The 16271-nt window shown below is 40.1% G+C and overlaps 1 protein-coding gene and 1 pseudogene across 1 annotated transcript in view; both read right to left on the bottom strand.

The window, feature by feature from the left end:
- Positions 1–2722, bottom strand: part of LOC149076684 (death-associated protein 1) — a 59070-nt gene extending 56348 nt beyond the window's left edge. Inside the window, exon 1 of the mRNA XM_089244305.1 lies at positions 2521–2722. Within this exon, the coding sequence (XP_089100431.1) occupies positions 2521–2575 (55 nt within the window). The 5' untranslated portion in view covers positions 2576–2722. The remainder of the gene's footprint in view (positions 1–2520) is intronic.
- Positions 2723–10854: 8132 nt separating this feature from the next.
- On the bottom strand, positions 10855–11617 carry LOC149076683 (uncharacterized; annotated as a pseudogene).
- Between the last annotated feature and the right edge of the window lie 4654 nt (positions 11618–16271).

The raw sequence follows: 16271 nt of genomic DNA, 5'->3' as shown, positions 1-16271 counted from the left end.
ATCTTTGGATAGAACATGTTTTTAAAAATGAATTGATTCACAGAGATACCACATCCTCCTAACTAGGACATGGCCTGCTGCTGTCTCAACGAAGACATATAAGCAGGTGATCAAAGACCTGGGTCATGCTGGAAAAAATTCAGAAACATAATTTTTTTTGAGACGGGCCCACTTTCATTCAAAAAGAATCCAGATGCTACCAATAACCTGGTTCCCAGGTAAATTAGAGTATAGCGACATATCCACAAGCTATTGGATTCATCTCAGCCACAAGTTTTGATAATGAAACTTTTGTGTTCATTATTATACATGCAAATGGCAGGTAAGAATTCTGGAATGTTCTCGAGAAAATCTTTTTGTCGCAAAAAATTCAGTGCATCCTGTTTGCTCCCGAATAATATGTACCTTAGAGGTCTTTCACACGGAGTGGATCCGGAAGAAGTTTTAACAATAGGAATATACCGAGCCTTTAAGACGAGCCAAAATTTCCCCACACCAACGAAATGTTCATGCGGGTATGCACGTCACCCACGTGTCAAAACCTAAGTGCGGGCTCCGCATCGACACATAGAAGTTTTGACAATTGGGTTATTCGGAGCTATTCACACGATACGGAACAAATTCGTCCGCATCTTTGGCTACTTTTTAAAGATGATTTTGCACAGAATTTTTTTTAATTATTTGCCATAAATACCCTTAAAAACACCATATGAAGGTCCCTGTTCATCAAAATATGATGTACCCACATACGTCTATCCCTCCATTTCCTTCTAAGATGGACATATAGCAACTTTAACTGCCTTTTGTCAATACTGTACAATTTTATACAATAAAACTTGTCCACAAGGGCCACGACCAAAATCATAAGCCATTCTGTTCATTACGAATATTTAATTGACTACATACACTTTTAAACTACTACATAACTTTTAAATTTAATTAAAACATTTTTATTTTTTATTTTTAAATATGCGAATTATTTACAAAAAAAAAATATCTAAAATTACTTTAAATATTATTTTTAAAATTTTTAATCTTTCAAATTTTTTTAAACTAATAATAAAAAAAATACTTTTATTAAACAATGTTATTCATGTACGGCGTTCACTCAGGGCCGGATTAAGACGTCTGAAGGCCCTAAGCACTTGAATATTTTTGGCAGTTCCCCGATTCTACAAGTATATTTTACATGATATTCAGTCTACAAACTGAAAAAAAAGAAATTTTATATTTCAGAAGTGAGACTAATCTAAGGATGGGATTTCACTATAAAAGGTTTATGAAAGTTATTTTATAAAACTTGAAAAAAGCAACTAAAAAATTTATCGACTGCATTCGAGCAAATGCAACTAATCAGCTTATTGGTTGCATTTTTAAAAGAATTATTACAAAATTTTTATAGTGTAATCCGGGCTTAAGGAAGAGATTACACTATAAAGTTTTATAAAAGTTGAAAAATTCAACCAATAGGTTGCATTCAAGCAAATGCAACCGGTGATCTTATTGCTTGAATTTTTCACGTTTTATCAAAAAGCTTCTACAAAATACTTCTTTTATAGTGTAATCCCGGTCTAAGGCTGGTATTACCCTATCAAACTTTGATTAAAAATTCTTTTATAAAACTTGAAAAATGTAACCAATAAATACATCTGTTACATTTGAGTGCACTTAACTGATCGGCCTATTGGTTGCATTTTCAAGTTTTATAAACAAACTTTTATCAAACTTTCATAGTGAAATCCCGGCCTAAAACAGAATTGTGATGCGAATATTTCTACGCACAGATATTTTGAAAGTCTTCACCCCTCCCCTTTTTTTCTACTTGCAAATGCTTTTGATATCTGAATTTTTTTTTGGAACATAGAATGTTTTGGATTGGATTTTTCGAACATTGGATGTTTTTGGAATTTTTCTTTCATATTTTTCTGAAAAGACGGATTTCTTTTTCAAAATCTTTGGAAGATATTTCAAGATATTTTCCCCCATCGACTACTTCTGAGGATCGGAATGACTTCATACCCATATTCTATGGGGCTTGATTAAACCACCAAAGAATGTTTCTAGGCTGCCTATGGGCACTGAATCAGGGGTGAAGGAGAAAAATTACAAAAATTGCGAAAAAATAGTTTTTATGCACGAATTTCAAACTAAAGTGCTCCTGTGAAAGGGTATGAGGACCCGCGTCCGCTCCGTGTGAAAGAAGCCTTACTGAAATGGTCCTAGTAAAAATATCTACCAAAATTAATCGATTTCTTCCCCCCCCCCCGTTTTGAAGGCATTTCGAAACACTAAACACAAATCAAAGAAAAAAAATTTTTTTAACAGTCGGTTTTGGCTTCGGTGTGTGTGAAGGAAGTACAATAAAGTGCATTTATAAATTTTGTGTACAGTTCAAGAAGAACGGAGACGGTAGAATTATAAATTGAGTTTCTATCGCACTCCCCAACAGCTGTTGGCAAATAACAGACGACAACAATCATCGATAAAGTGTTTTTTCAGGTGAAGGCATTTTTTTTTTACCTGCAGGTGGGTGACCTCCTTTCAAGGCGCTGCCCGAACTCTCAGGTGACGACATCACGACAAAAACAAACAGACTATTCTCAGTTTGGCACCAAATAACAATTAAGCTATCGCGCAATTTAAATATCAAAGGAAAAAAACTGCCACGTACAATACGCAACGACGTCGATAAAACGTAAACTTTAATTTCGACAAGATCAAGTTAACACACTTGGCATATCGAGGAGTTAGATGTGGTGCGTGATTTCTGGATTTTAAACGCTGTGTGAGTCGTGTGACTATATTTTCTAGAGAGCAGTAGAATCCCGTTATAACGAACTCAAAAGACTGGAAAATCACTCCGTTATAACGAAATTTCGTTATAAAGAAACTCCAGGTTTTTGAATTTTTCTTATAAAGACATTTCTATTTCTATATAAAGACATTGTGTATTTGCATTGTTCCTAAACTTATCTGAGGGATTAGAAAAGTGTTCGTTAAAATGAGACCTTCCCTATAACGGTATTCGACTGTGTTTCAGTTTCAATCCCCAAGTTTGAAAACCTTTTCATTTCGTTTGTGGTGATTCGAAAATTACAAATATTTTGTTTCTCATTAATCGATTCAAATTTATTTTTTCCATTCCCCCACCCATCTTTTCCCTCAAGGAAGGAAAACAGACTGCTACTAGACACGGTCGTTTGAAGAGCATCAAGAGCCTCGGGGCGCATATTTCGCAAATGCACCGCTATTCCGCGATTACACGATTCTTTTCGTAATTTTTTCCACATGGCCAATCATGTTGCTTTAGCCTCTACGATAATTTGCGTAACTCTACGATATCTTCATTTTCGTATCTGATCGCAGAACAGTGGTGCAAACAAGGTAGACATTTCCACTGATGTTCCGCGAGGCATTTCAAATGTGCAATCGCACTATTTTCAATGTTATAAAAAAACGATTTCATTTGTTTAACCAACAAATTTATGCATTGAAAGCAAACTTAAATATTCAAACAGTTAAAGGAGGATAACGACTTCAAATTTCTGAAAATGTCATAGAAAATTTCTTGTAACTTTTAGTAAAAAATTTCTCAAATTTATCAGTGCATTTTCCGATAGCAAATCGACTAAAAATAAACCGATAAATTATAGTATGAAAAAATATATCGTGTATGTTAATAATCGTAAACAACTCTGCAATATTTAAACATCTATAATATCAGAACTTCAGAAGAGTAAAGATATATGCTAAAAGGAATTACATTGTTTAGAACATTATTATGGTCTTAATTTTTTCTACACATTTTTTGTTATAATATTTAATTGATTTATTATATACTATAAAGTTTTAAGATTCGGCAAAATATAAATACGTTATAAATTCGGTACAAACTGGAATATTCAAATAGCTAAAGGGGCGGGTCGAAAATCTTTTCGAATTTTAGTAAAATATTTTTCGAATTTATATATACAGGGTGGTAACTATCGACCACCCAATAATTACACACGTGATTCCTTGTGAAAAAATAATACAGAAAAGTGTTTTCCGTTTTTCGATCGGACGAATATTAAGTGAGTTATAAGCTTTTGAAATTTTGTGACGTGACATTTTTCTAACGGTCAGTTATATGCCAAGCACCGAACCAAAGTGCATTTCTTCTCCAGCAGCGGGTTGTCACTTCTTAAAAATGAACTGAAATATTCAATCCCATTAGAAGCGAAGTTTGGCCTTCTTCCTTCATGATTGGCACTTTTTCTTTCCATGTAGTATGATACTATAACCTTGCTATTACGTATCGCTTACGTGTTAGCTTCGTCTTCTATGTTAGCAAATTTATCGCAAGATTCGTACCATGGTTATGTGTACCATGTTAGCCAAATGAGATCTGTTTGGAATTTTTTTTAGCCAAATCAACACTTTTTCGCCGAAATGTGCAATGTTTTACCTTCACTATCAAGTCTAATTTTCTGAGTGAAGGTGCATACAGTGCGTTGTGTTTACTACGCGATCCTTTTTATATGCTGTCGTTTTAATCAGATAACATGTTGATCAATGAAACGGCAATATTTTTGAGTTATTTTAAAACTTCATCGAAACAGTCACGTGCAAAAAAACTTGGACGAAGATTGCAAAAATGGTAGCTTGACGAAGGTGACTTGTAAAAACAGTGAAATAATTGCATTTAAGGCATTTTATGAATTTGCGTATTCAAAATACACTCATGTCCATAAATTAAGGATAATTCAGAATCACATGGAAATCGAAATCTAAAGTAAAAATTTCACCTGTAGAATTATCACACACATCTGCAAGAATGATATGCAAACTTCAGGAAGCCACCAGATGATGCCGATAGTACGTCACAATGACGAGAGTGTAAGAGGGGGTATATAAGGAATGGTGGCAAAGAAGTGAAATTATTCACAAGAGTTCTGTAAGGCGCTCAGTGCCATAAGCGAATAATTATGACACAGAAGACGCATGTGGATGATTTTTTACGTGGTAGAATTATCGGCCGCCTGGAATGTGGGCGTACTTAGATGGAAGTATCCGAGGAACTTGGAATTGCCCAAAGTGTCATCTCTAGGCTTTGGCAACGATTCAAAGATAACGGAAATGTTAGTAGACGTTACAGTACAGGTCGCCCCCGAGTTACAACGCCGAATGAAGACCGGTATTTGGCAGTAACTGCCAAAAGAAGCAGACGGAGCACAGCATCCGACCTGTCTCGTCAGGTATCTGCAGCCACGGGTACCACAGTTTCAAGGCAAACCATGTACAGACGTTTGGGAGATATTGGTCTATATGCTCGCAGGCCTCTCAGATGTGTTCCGCTCACGGCAACTCACTTTCGGCAGTGATTAGCCTGGAGTAGAGAACATGCAATGTGGACATCGTCACAGTGGGCTTGTGTGATGTTTTCCGACGAGTCCAGGTTTAGCTTGCAGTCTGATTCATGTCGGACTTTTATATGGAGAACGCCAGGTACCCGTTACCACCAAGACAACATCATTGAACAACACCGTTACAGTGGTGCAGCATTGCTTGTTTGGGGTGGAATTATACTGGGTTCCAGAACAGATCTGCATGTTCAAACCGGAACCATGAAAGCCCAAATTTATCGGGACATCATTCTGGAACAACATGTACGTTTGTTTAGGGGTGCCATGGGTGCAGAATTTGTGTTTACGGATGACAACGCCCGTCCTCACCGAGCAAACATCGTAAACGAATGCCTTGAATCTGAGGATATAACCCGTATGGAATGGCCAGCATTCTCACCTGACTTGAATCCGATAGAGCATGTGTGGGACATGCTTGGCCGACGAGTTGCAGCCCGTCAACCACCTCCTACATGTGTACCGGAACTTCGGAGAGCATTGCTTGCTAAGTGGAGTGATCTTCCCCAAGATCAGATCGATAATTTGATACTCAGCATGCCTAGGCGTTGTACGGACTGTATTTCATAGCATGGGAGACATACAATGTATTAACCATCATACCAACCATGTAATAGTAAGTCTTTGTAAAGAAGATATTTTTTATAATCGCTCCAGGGAGCAAAAATCGTAGTTTTTATGAATGGTATCATACATACACCATCGTTTTTGTTCTTTATCCTTTGTTTAATAAATGGGCTTTATGAATAAGTAACGTTTGCTTTGTTTCTGAACCTTTATTTGCCGGAGCTGGCATTATCCTTAATTTACGGACATGAGTGTAATTAGTAGTTTCGGATATTTTATATCGATTATTCATCGAGTCACATTTTCATACCGATTTCTACATGTGTTGTGTGCAATGAAGATTTTTCATTTCCTTTTTGACTGCAATTGATTTTTGTCGCGCTGAAATATTAACACATTTTTACTTTACCTTTCACAAGAAAGATTTGGACTACTTTGAAATTTTTTCCAGCCTGCATGTGATTAGCGCAGAACTAATTTTTTTCAGATGAAGGTTTATTCTGAGGCGTACTTATTGAATTGGATTATGTATTTTGTGGCGCAAGGGCCAATTAGGTTAAACTGCGCCAAAACAAATGACCAATTAAAAATAACTGTGCTTGTCATGTCAGGAAAGGAGGCGTGTGTTTATAAGGGGGCAGTTGTGTGTGTGTGTGCTCCCGGGCCCCCTCTTCACACAGACGGACTTCAGGATGTCGCCGCCCTATGCACTACTAATTTTGCCGTCCCTCTGCTCTTATATGTTTGTATTTTGTTTCTTAATTTTTTTCCGAAAAACCATGCTTACAACCCCCCCCCCACTCCTTCCCCAGGCTCTCAATTTTCGAAATGAATGCCATGTCTTTACTGTCTGTTGTTCCAAATATGGTTTTGAGTAGGGGCCTACTGTTTCATACACACATTCATAAAATTAATGAGATGCCGTAAAAAGTATTAGATGTCATCGTGACAATTTGTAACTGTGATCGATTTCATTCATTATACTTGTTTTGTTACTCAAGTTAATCGTGTTGCAGAATTACAATCGAAAGCTGTAATGCAACATGTAAATCTTCCAAAACTTCTGAATCGGAACTGGAAACAAAAATCTCATCTTAAAATTGTTGGAGGTACTTTAAGGGGTTTCATGACCCCTGCAGTCGATTTTTCAAACATGACGTTAAAAAAATATTTCATTCAATTGTGTAAAGGCGCGTATACACTAGCGCACCGATCTCGCAACGCACGACTCCCTGCAGCGGATCTAATCTGCTCTTGGGTACACAAACTTCCTTTGTGTTCCTTTATTTCTTTTGTGTTCGTTGAAAGAAACCGATTCCAGGTGGGTCCAGTGAAAACAGCTCAAGAATCGTTTGCAACACCGTACAAATTACTGAACAAGCAATTACGAATGCTTTCATTGCATGATCCGCGCGCTAGTGTTTACGCGCGAGCTGTTTTCACCGGACCCACCTGGAATCGGTTTTTTCAACGAACACAAAGGAAAGAAAGGAACCTATTGGAGTTTGTCGGAGTCGGAAAAGAACTCAAGTCAGCTTTTTTCTTTATATATCTACGATAACCTTTTTTTAATTTAACATAATATAAGAACAATTACATGTTTAAAGTAAAGCGACGGAAGAGCGTCCTATCAGTACCGCGTGGTCTAGCCAAAAGTGTCAACTCCTCTTGTTGCCAGATTCATCTATTTTTTTGTCTCTTCCTGGCACTACTGAATCTACTATTTGTTGTTTCTAGGCCGCACTAGATATACACCACACTACTCCCCCCCAAGTACCAACGGTACGATTTCTGATTACACATACGAGTTGCTGTACTTAGGGTTGAAACGTACGCGCCTACCCGAGCGTGATGTTGTGGTTTGAGTCGGACTTGATACCGTCGTTGTGTGTAGAGTAGGATCTGCCGTCGTATCTGTTGCTTCGGTTGTCGATGAACAGTTTTCCTCCAATAATGTGAAGGCCTGGTTTTAGCCTGTCTACACTGATTGTGGTTTCTCTAGTTCCTCGGTCGATGGCGAAATGTTTCTCAGAACGTCTGAGCACTTTGAACGGTCCAACGTATGCTTGCTGTAAAGGTTTTTTCACCCCATCGCGGCGCACGAAGACATGGGTGCCCTTATCGAGCTGAGGATGGACGAAGGTCGTTGGTTTTGAGTGAGATGATGTTGGCACTGGTGTCAGCTTTTGCATATTTTCTCGCAGTCGAAGGATGAAGTCTGATGTATCTTCCTCTGATTTACGTGTTGGATTGAGGAATTCGGCTGGTTGGGGAACCGTACACCATCTCTGCAGTGGAGCACTGTATATCTTCTTTGAAGGCTGCTCGCAAACCCAGGAGAACAAGCGGCAGTGTCTCGGTCCATCGATGATCGTTGTGGCATGGAAGCGACTGCTTCAATGATCGGTGAAACCACCCACTAGTCCATTGCTGGCAGGATGGTATGGGGTCGTGCGGATTTGTTTAACGCCCAATAATTTCGACAAGCAAGAGAAGAGGGAGGACTGGAACTGGCGTCCTTGATCGGTAGTGATAGTGGATGGGGTCCCAAATCGAGCAATTCATTGCCCAACAAAAGTTCGAGCGACTGTTTCAGCCGAGATGTCTTCTATCGGAATCGCCTTGGGCCATCTGGTGAAACGGTCCACACAGGTGAGTAAATAAGTGAACCCGTTAGATGGAGGCAACGGACCTACCAAGTCCAGATGAATGTGGTCGAACCTGCTCGAAGGCATTGGGAATTGCTGGAGCAAGCTCCTAGTGTGCTTAGTGATTTTTGATCGCTGACAGTCCATGCAGGCACGCGTCCATGAAACGACATCTTTGCATATGGACGGCCATATGTATTTCTCACAGAGGAGCTTTTTCGTGGCCCGAATCCCAGGGTGGGACAAGCCGTGCAATGTCTTAAATAGAACAGTTCGGTAGTTCTCGGGAACGAATGGTCGTATTTTTTGTCCGGTACAATCACATACCAATTCCACACCAGGAGAGAGTTCTAGTTTTTGAAGTTGAAGGGAACACGTTGGATCACTCAGCAACTTTTGAAGTTCTTTGTCGTTCTGTTGTGCAGCAGCGATGGCGGTAAAGTCAATGGTCTGGGCATTGATGTTCTGTATGCGTGATAATGTATCCGCGACCACATTGTTAGAGCCGGATACATGTCGAATGTCGGTGCTAAACTGAGCAATGTAGGATAAATGTTTGAGTTGCCTAGGGGGCCAGAGTCTGAAATTTTCGTGAACGCAAATGTGAGAGGACGGTAATCGGTAAAAATAATAAAATTCTGGCCCTCGAGACTATGGCGGAAGTATTTTATAGCAGCGTAAATTGCAAGGAGCTCCCTATCATAAGTGCTGTACTTGCGCTCCGCGGGACATAGCTTTCTTGAAAAAAATGTTAAAGGCTTAGGACCATCCTTTTCGTGAGTGTGAAGAACTGATTCGATGGCAATGTCGGAGGCGTCGACCATTACAGAGAGTTGTTGCCCAGGGGCCTGAAATGCAAGAGTCGCCGCTTGGGATAAGTCGGCTTTGCATTTCTCAAAGTTAGCGAGGGACTCTGGGGTCCATCGAATAAGTCGTTTATCGTTTTTCTTTGAATCCTTCAGTAATTCATTCAGAGGAGCTTGTGTAGTCGCAGAATTCGGAAGGAAACGTCGATAAAAATTGATCATTGCTAAAAAACGTCTGAGTTCAGCGATGGTTTTTGGGGTTGGAAAGTCTGTGATGTTTTGTACTTTCTCTGGCAGTGGTTTCACACCTTGTGGGGTAATGAGGCAACCTAAAAACTTGACTGCACTCTTACCAAGAACACACTTGGCTGGATTCAATTTGAGGCCATGTTGTTTCAAACGGTGAAAGACCTGATGGAGATGGTGTGTATGTTCTTAAGCATTGGTGGAAGCGATGAGAATATCATCGAAGTATGGAACACAGAAGTCCAACCCTGTTAAAACTTGGTGGATGTACCTTTGGAAAGTCTGACCAGAATTGCGGAGGCCAAACGGCATAGTGACGAACTCAAACAATCCAAAAGGAGTTGTGACAGCTGTTTTTGGGATATCATCTGGGTGCACTGGAATTTGGTGGTATGCCCGTGTGAGGTCCAAGGTTGAAAAGATGGTTTTTCCGTGGAATAGTTGAGTGCAGTCCTGGATGTGAGGGACTGGGTTGAATCGACGGAAATCTCCACATGGTCTCCATTCGCCATTAGACTTTCGAACCATATGAAGGGGACTAACCCAAGGACTTCTAGAGGGTCTAATGATACCTTGTGCCATCATGAATTCAAACTCTTGTCGTGCTACTGACATTAATTCGGCAGATAAGCGTCTCGGCTTAGAAAATACTGGGGGTCCTTTTGTTTTAATATGGTGGATACTGTGGTATTCTCCGCCTTGTCAGATAAAAGAGAGGGGCTTGTGATTTCTGGATATTTTAGAAGTATTTGGTTGAAGTCGGAAGCTTCAAAAAGAATAGTGACGCTGGAGCTAGATGAGCTGACGTCAGCGGTTTTACCATATGAAGAGATATTGGTCTCTTTATCGATGAGGCAACTGTTTTTGGCATCGACAAGCAAATTAAAATGCTTGAGGAAATCAATGCCTATGATAGGATGTTCGACATCGGCTACTACAAATGACCAGCACGACGTAAATTTAGGTTGAGAGTAAGCAGTTTAGTGCCATATGTAGAGATTTTGGTGCCATTTGCAGCACGAAGGACTAGACCATCATCAGTTTTTTCTTGTGGGCGGTGGATTTTTGGGAGTACCGAAATGTCGGCGCCCGTATCGATGAGAAAGTTTACTCTATTCTTACGGTCGGCCAAGATGATTCGGCTGATACGGCAATCGCGGTCATGGCCGTCTAGCGATCGCCCGCTTAGTTTCCCGAGTATGCACAAGGGGATGCACACTTTTTAGCCTTTTCGCCGAAATTAGTGCGGTAGAAACACAAGTTATTTGCGGCGGGTTTGTATTGACGATTGCGGGAACGACTGCGCGGTCGCCGATACGAGAAACGTCTATGAGAGCGGGACGCATGGACAGTAGCTGAAAGTTCGCTCACCTGCCTGGTCAGCTGCTCAATTTGCTTTTCTAAGTGCGTCGTGGGGTATTCCACTCTAGCGGCATCTACGTGGGGTGAAAAGGTAAGATCATTGATCTTGTCGGCAACGGCGGCGAGTTGGGTTAGGTCTTCGTTTAAGGCAGCCAGACTGCTTTGCGTGTTTTTTGGGAGTCGGGACAACCATAGCGACTTCAGAAGTGACTCACCAACAGAACCCCCCGGCAAGCGATCGCATCCGAGTGAGAAGTTGTGATGGACGCTGGTCACCAAGCTCGAGGCCTTGAAGGAGGGTTCGTATTTTGGAAGCCTCGCTTTCTGAATGCAGTTCTATGAGACGCTTCTTTAAGGCGTCGTACTTGCCACCTTCAGGAGGGTTTATAATGATGTCGCTTGCCGAATTGAGGACATCGGATTCCATAGCCGATACCACGTGATGAAATTTTGTGGCATCTACGGTGATTTTGGCCAAGGAGAATTGGGCCTCTATCTGCATAAACCATAATGTGGGATTTGCCTTCCAAAATGGGGGAAGCTTAATGGCAACGCGGTTGATTTGCGGCTCGGAATTGTCAACCATGCCCTTTTTATGCGTTGCGAAGAATGAAATAATTTAGATGCGAACAATTAAAAATGCGGTAAATACCGGGAAAAATAACATAGGTATATACATGGGTTGAGAGGGAAATTTGCTCAGCGTGACATATCGACATGCACCGATTCTATTTTCAAGCATCGTGGTAGAAATTAAAAAATAATTTCCCGGATACATTAAATATACAGAATGTGCCACATTACCTGTTGTATATCGCTCGCATCTCGTTCAGATGTTCATGGATCACTCCACGAGGTTTTTTTTTTTGACTGAGTCGGCATCAGATCAGAAGGCTCATATCACGTTTGGTCACCATTTTATTGGAGTATGTCGGAGTCGGAAAAGAACTCAAGTCAGCTTTTTTCTTTATATATCTACTATAACCTTTTTTTAATTTAACATAATATAAGAACAATTACATGTTTAAAGTAAAGCGACGGAAGAGCGTCCAGCGTCCTATCAGTACCGCGTGGTCTAGCCAAAAGTGTCAACTCTTCTTGTTGCCAGATTCATCTCTCTTTTTGTCTCTTCCTGGCACTACTGAATCTACTATTTGTTGTTTCTAGGCCGCACTAGATATACACCACAGAACCCAAAGGAAGTTTGTGTACCCACGAGCGGATTAGAACAGCTGCAGGGGGGGGGGGGGGGGGGGTCGTGCGTTGCAAGCGTTCGCAATCGGTTGTTCAGTAATTTGTACGGTGTTGCGAACGATTAACAAATCATTCTTGATCTGTTTGAACCGATTCAGTAGGAGTTCAGTTTTTTCGACGAACACAAAGGAATTCTTCCTTCTAGTTTAGACGGCGTCGTTACCGGTGTGCGTGTTTGTACGTGCTTCGGAGCCTATCTAGAGCCTTCATTTCTTTCCCTCGTCTTATTTCACGAAAGTCGTTTAATTTAATAGTCATAATAATTGAAATTCGTCATTAACAGTCTTTTCAATTCGTTTATCATATCATGTTCCTCAATAGTTGTTACTGCCGCTCAAAACCTACAGATGGCGTTGAAACAGCTCTCTTACGTTTCGGAAATCGTACCCACTGAATGCATTGCGAACGCTTGGGAATGCTTGCATTGTACGATCCACGCGCTAGTGTGTACGCGCCTTTAAAAAAGGAAAAACGCTTTGAACGCTATTTTCACAAATGGCAGTTTTTGAGCTCATCCGTTTAAGATACGAAAAAAATTTACTACACCAAAAATTCTGAAATTTTGTAGAAATATTTATACGGCATGATGATGATGAACCTCGAACTTCGATGTCTTATCATCCGGTTAGAATTTTATAAAGTTTGAATATTTGTTTCAATTCAATATTTGTTTTAAAAAATACTTAATTTCTAAAGCACAAGCCATATAGCAGAAACGCCAGAAAAGTAGCCCGACCCTCAACTTTACTCGCTCTAGCGGAGCGAGCGGCGAGTGTAGTATTGCACAGAGCGAGTTCAGTAGCAGCGAGTAAAATTGTAGGCGAGTAGCTAGTAAACTCGCTCAATGTAAATGAGCCTTAAGGTTCATTTTACTAACACGTGGCGAGTAACACATTTGAGCAAAATTTCAGAATTTTTAGGGCGGCAGTATTTTTTTTGAAATCTTACGGATGAATTCAAAAACTCTGCAATCTTGGAAAATCGTAAAAATTAAACAACCGCGTAAAAATTTGGAAAGTGCACACACAAGAGTAAAAAAATGGTTTACTTTTTCCGATTTCAGGGTTGTATCATTGTTCAGTTTTAAAAAACGCCAAGTTAAACGTTTGGTGTTCGTTCGGTGAATTTTAGGTGCGGCTACATCTAATCGCCATCCAGTAATATAAGCTCGATGGTTTTAACCAGTGGATCACATAGGCGTAAACTTGCTAAAAATGTTGGGGGGAGGGGGGGCTCAGGCTCAATTACTGTTGCTAAAGTCTCAAGCAATTTTACGGTATTCATTTATAGATTTAACAGAAAAAAAATGTTGTTTAAACCTTATGTAAAACATCCTATACTTGTTTGTTTTGCTTTTGGTTTCTATATCTAAGCAAAAAGATGATGTATTGAGTTCCGTTGTTGCAAGATTTTTCTCTTAAAGAAAGAACTAATGGTGTGCATGTTTGCTATCAGCAGGGCCGGAACTAGAGAGGAGGGCAGAGGAGGAAACTGCCCGGGTGGCAAAATTTAGGGAGCGGCAGTTTTAGGTAGGAACAGAGAACACCGTTACAAAATTACCGAATGTGGGGGCGGTAAAATCATATTTCCCCCGGTCGGCAAAAATCCTAGTTGCGGCCCTGGCTATCAGCATACCATAGCCCGTTCAATAATTATTTCAGTTCCTGTCAAAAGCCATTGAACCAGTCAATTATCTTAAATTTTATGGCTTTTTCAATAAAAAATATGCATGAGAAATTACAGTCGATCCCGCTTAGTTTTTCCGCTTACAACGTTTCTTCATTATGTGTTTTTGAAAACCGGGAAACACAGTATTTCAATGACACGGCTTTACCAATTGAAAAATTATTTGATATTCGATTGATAGAAATGGTGTTTTCCAAAATTTGCGAGTTCGAATCGATGTGAAAACGTTGATTAATTGAAGTGTATACAGGCAGGGCCCTGGGTAAAGCCGGAATTAAAAGGCTCTTGCGGCAAGAGTCAAAGATGTTAATTAGTCAGTGAATGTATGATGTTTGAATTTCGGGGGCTCAAAGAGTTATGAAGGCTTCATTAGCCCATGCAGTAATCAGGCCCTGTATACAGGGATAATGTATAGGAATGTATAGCAACTGAGGTCAAACGTCGTGCAAATGAGTAAGGTCAGAAACGTAATAGGGAGGCGTATAGGAAGGGTTCCATTATATTTTCCTAAATACAGTAAAATCTCCACAAATGATCACCTGTACTCAGGGCCGTCTTAGGAGCATCATGGACCCCCGGGCCAAGTGATTTTTCTGAGGCTCTACCCGGCAAATTCTCGAAAAATTTAACTACTTCTCATCTTTCTGAGGCCTCTCTCCTCGTGAGGCCCCCGGGCCGTGCCCGGGTGGGCCCATGCGTTAAGACGGCACTGCCTGTACTCAAACACAAATATGCATCAGTGGTCGCCTCTATTCGACGTAAAATTTCTATGGCGGAGCCCCGTAGGCCCTCCTCTTATATTCATTTATCGAATTTACTGATTTATTTTATTTTCTTAGAGTGGCGGCAGAGCCCCCGGTGCACGGAGCACCGGTTCAGAACCGCTGCTTCAGTGAAAAGTTTCCCAAACGTTTTGTTCCATAGCTCTTCTTTTAAAAAAAATTTATTTTTCATCTCTTCCAACTCAAGCCCCAACCATAGGATCCTATACTAAACCCACAGCTTCTACCGACCCTCAGGACCCTCATCGTCCCCTTCCCCCAGGGGGGCGATATTTTGCACTTTGGAAAACACTGCTTTAGTGGCCATTCTTGGTTATTATACAACTTGATTTAATGAAAGGTCACCCAGTGGAAGAAGGGAAATTTGAAAAAATGAGAAAAACCAGTGGAGAAGGGATCTTTTTATTTTTGATTTCTTTTGCATTATTTATAAATTTGTTGTGAATAGTGCTGTTTTTAGCATTTGTATATTTTCAAGGGTGTAGCGGGGGGGGGGGGGTACTTGAGGGGGGTCTGCCTCTCTCCCCCCCCCCCCCCCGATATGCGAGAAAATGACCGAAAAAAGGGAATAAGATGGCCAAATCTATTGTTCTAACACTGATCCCCAAATGAAATTTCTGGCTACACCCTTACAATTTTAACCTCTTTTTAGCATTAATGTGTGTGTAAATTTATGTAATTGAAAAATTTTCAAAAAACTGCTATTTTCAAGTTGTGCAGAAGATTAATTAATTTTTTTTAATTTTTCAAATTAATATTGCTCGTAATACAATAAAAGTTCGTTATAACGAACCCAGGTCCCCCCCCCCCGGATCTCATGAATCCCGAAATCCCTGGGCGGGGTTACGAAAACCAGTATATACAAAGAATACAAGTAAATCCAAAAAATATATACACTATATACATCTTTATTTATTTCAGGGTTGAACAAATTCCAGGCGCCAGGTCACCATGGTGACTGGAAAATCTGTATTGACGCCTAAAATTTTGTATATGTGGTTGCTAAATCAGAATCTAGGGATGGCTCAAAATTTTCTGATTCCATAATTAACTGTCTTTCAATATGGAAAGGAGCAGAGCCGCAACTGGAGAAAGCAGGCGGGTCTGGTGCTAGAGACGCTGGACCATAATGGGAGTCAAATTCATCTTTTAACTGTTTTACTTTTACTAAGGGGAGCCAAAATTCCGGCTTGCCCCAGGTAACAAAGTATCTAGTTGCGGCCCTGGGAAGGGGTCATCAATTCCCAGAAAGGTTGAAAAAAGATGATTTAAGACACTTTTTTCATGAAAAAACCATGCTTGGCTCCTACGGAATTTGACTGCCGCATAAATTTTTTTCTAATTTGGCAAGCCCTGTATTTATTTATATTTTATGATACAGCGTGTATATTTCCCTCAAAATAAAATTACATTTCACTCATTTAAGATTTATTTTACTCAGGTTTTAGATTAGAAAAAAAGTGTTTTTTAGTTGCATAAATTTCTTAATAAAAACTCGATTTAAATATTGTCACTTTT

The sequence above is a fragment of the Pholcus phalangioides genome, unplaced genomic scaffold (genome assembly GCF_987345545.1).
Source record: "Pholcus phalangioides strain wild (caught in Gottingen) unplaced genomic scaffold, Ppha-v1.0 ptg000015l_1, whole genome shotgun sequence".
In the NCBI taxonomy this organism is placed as follows: Eukaryota; Metazoa; Arthropoda; class Arachnida; order Araneae; family Pholcidae; genus Pholcus; species Pholcus phalangioides.
The sequence above is the reverse complement of the archived record's forward strand: the minus strand, read 5'-3'. Positions and strand labels throughout refer to the sequence as shown.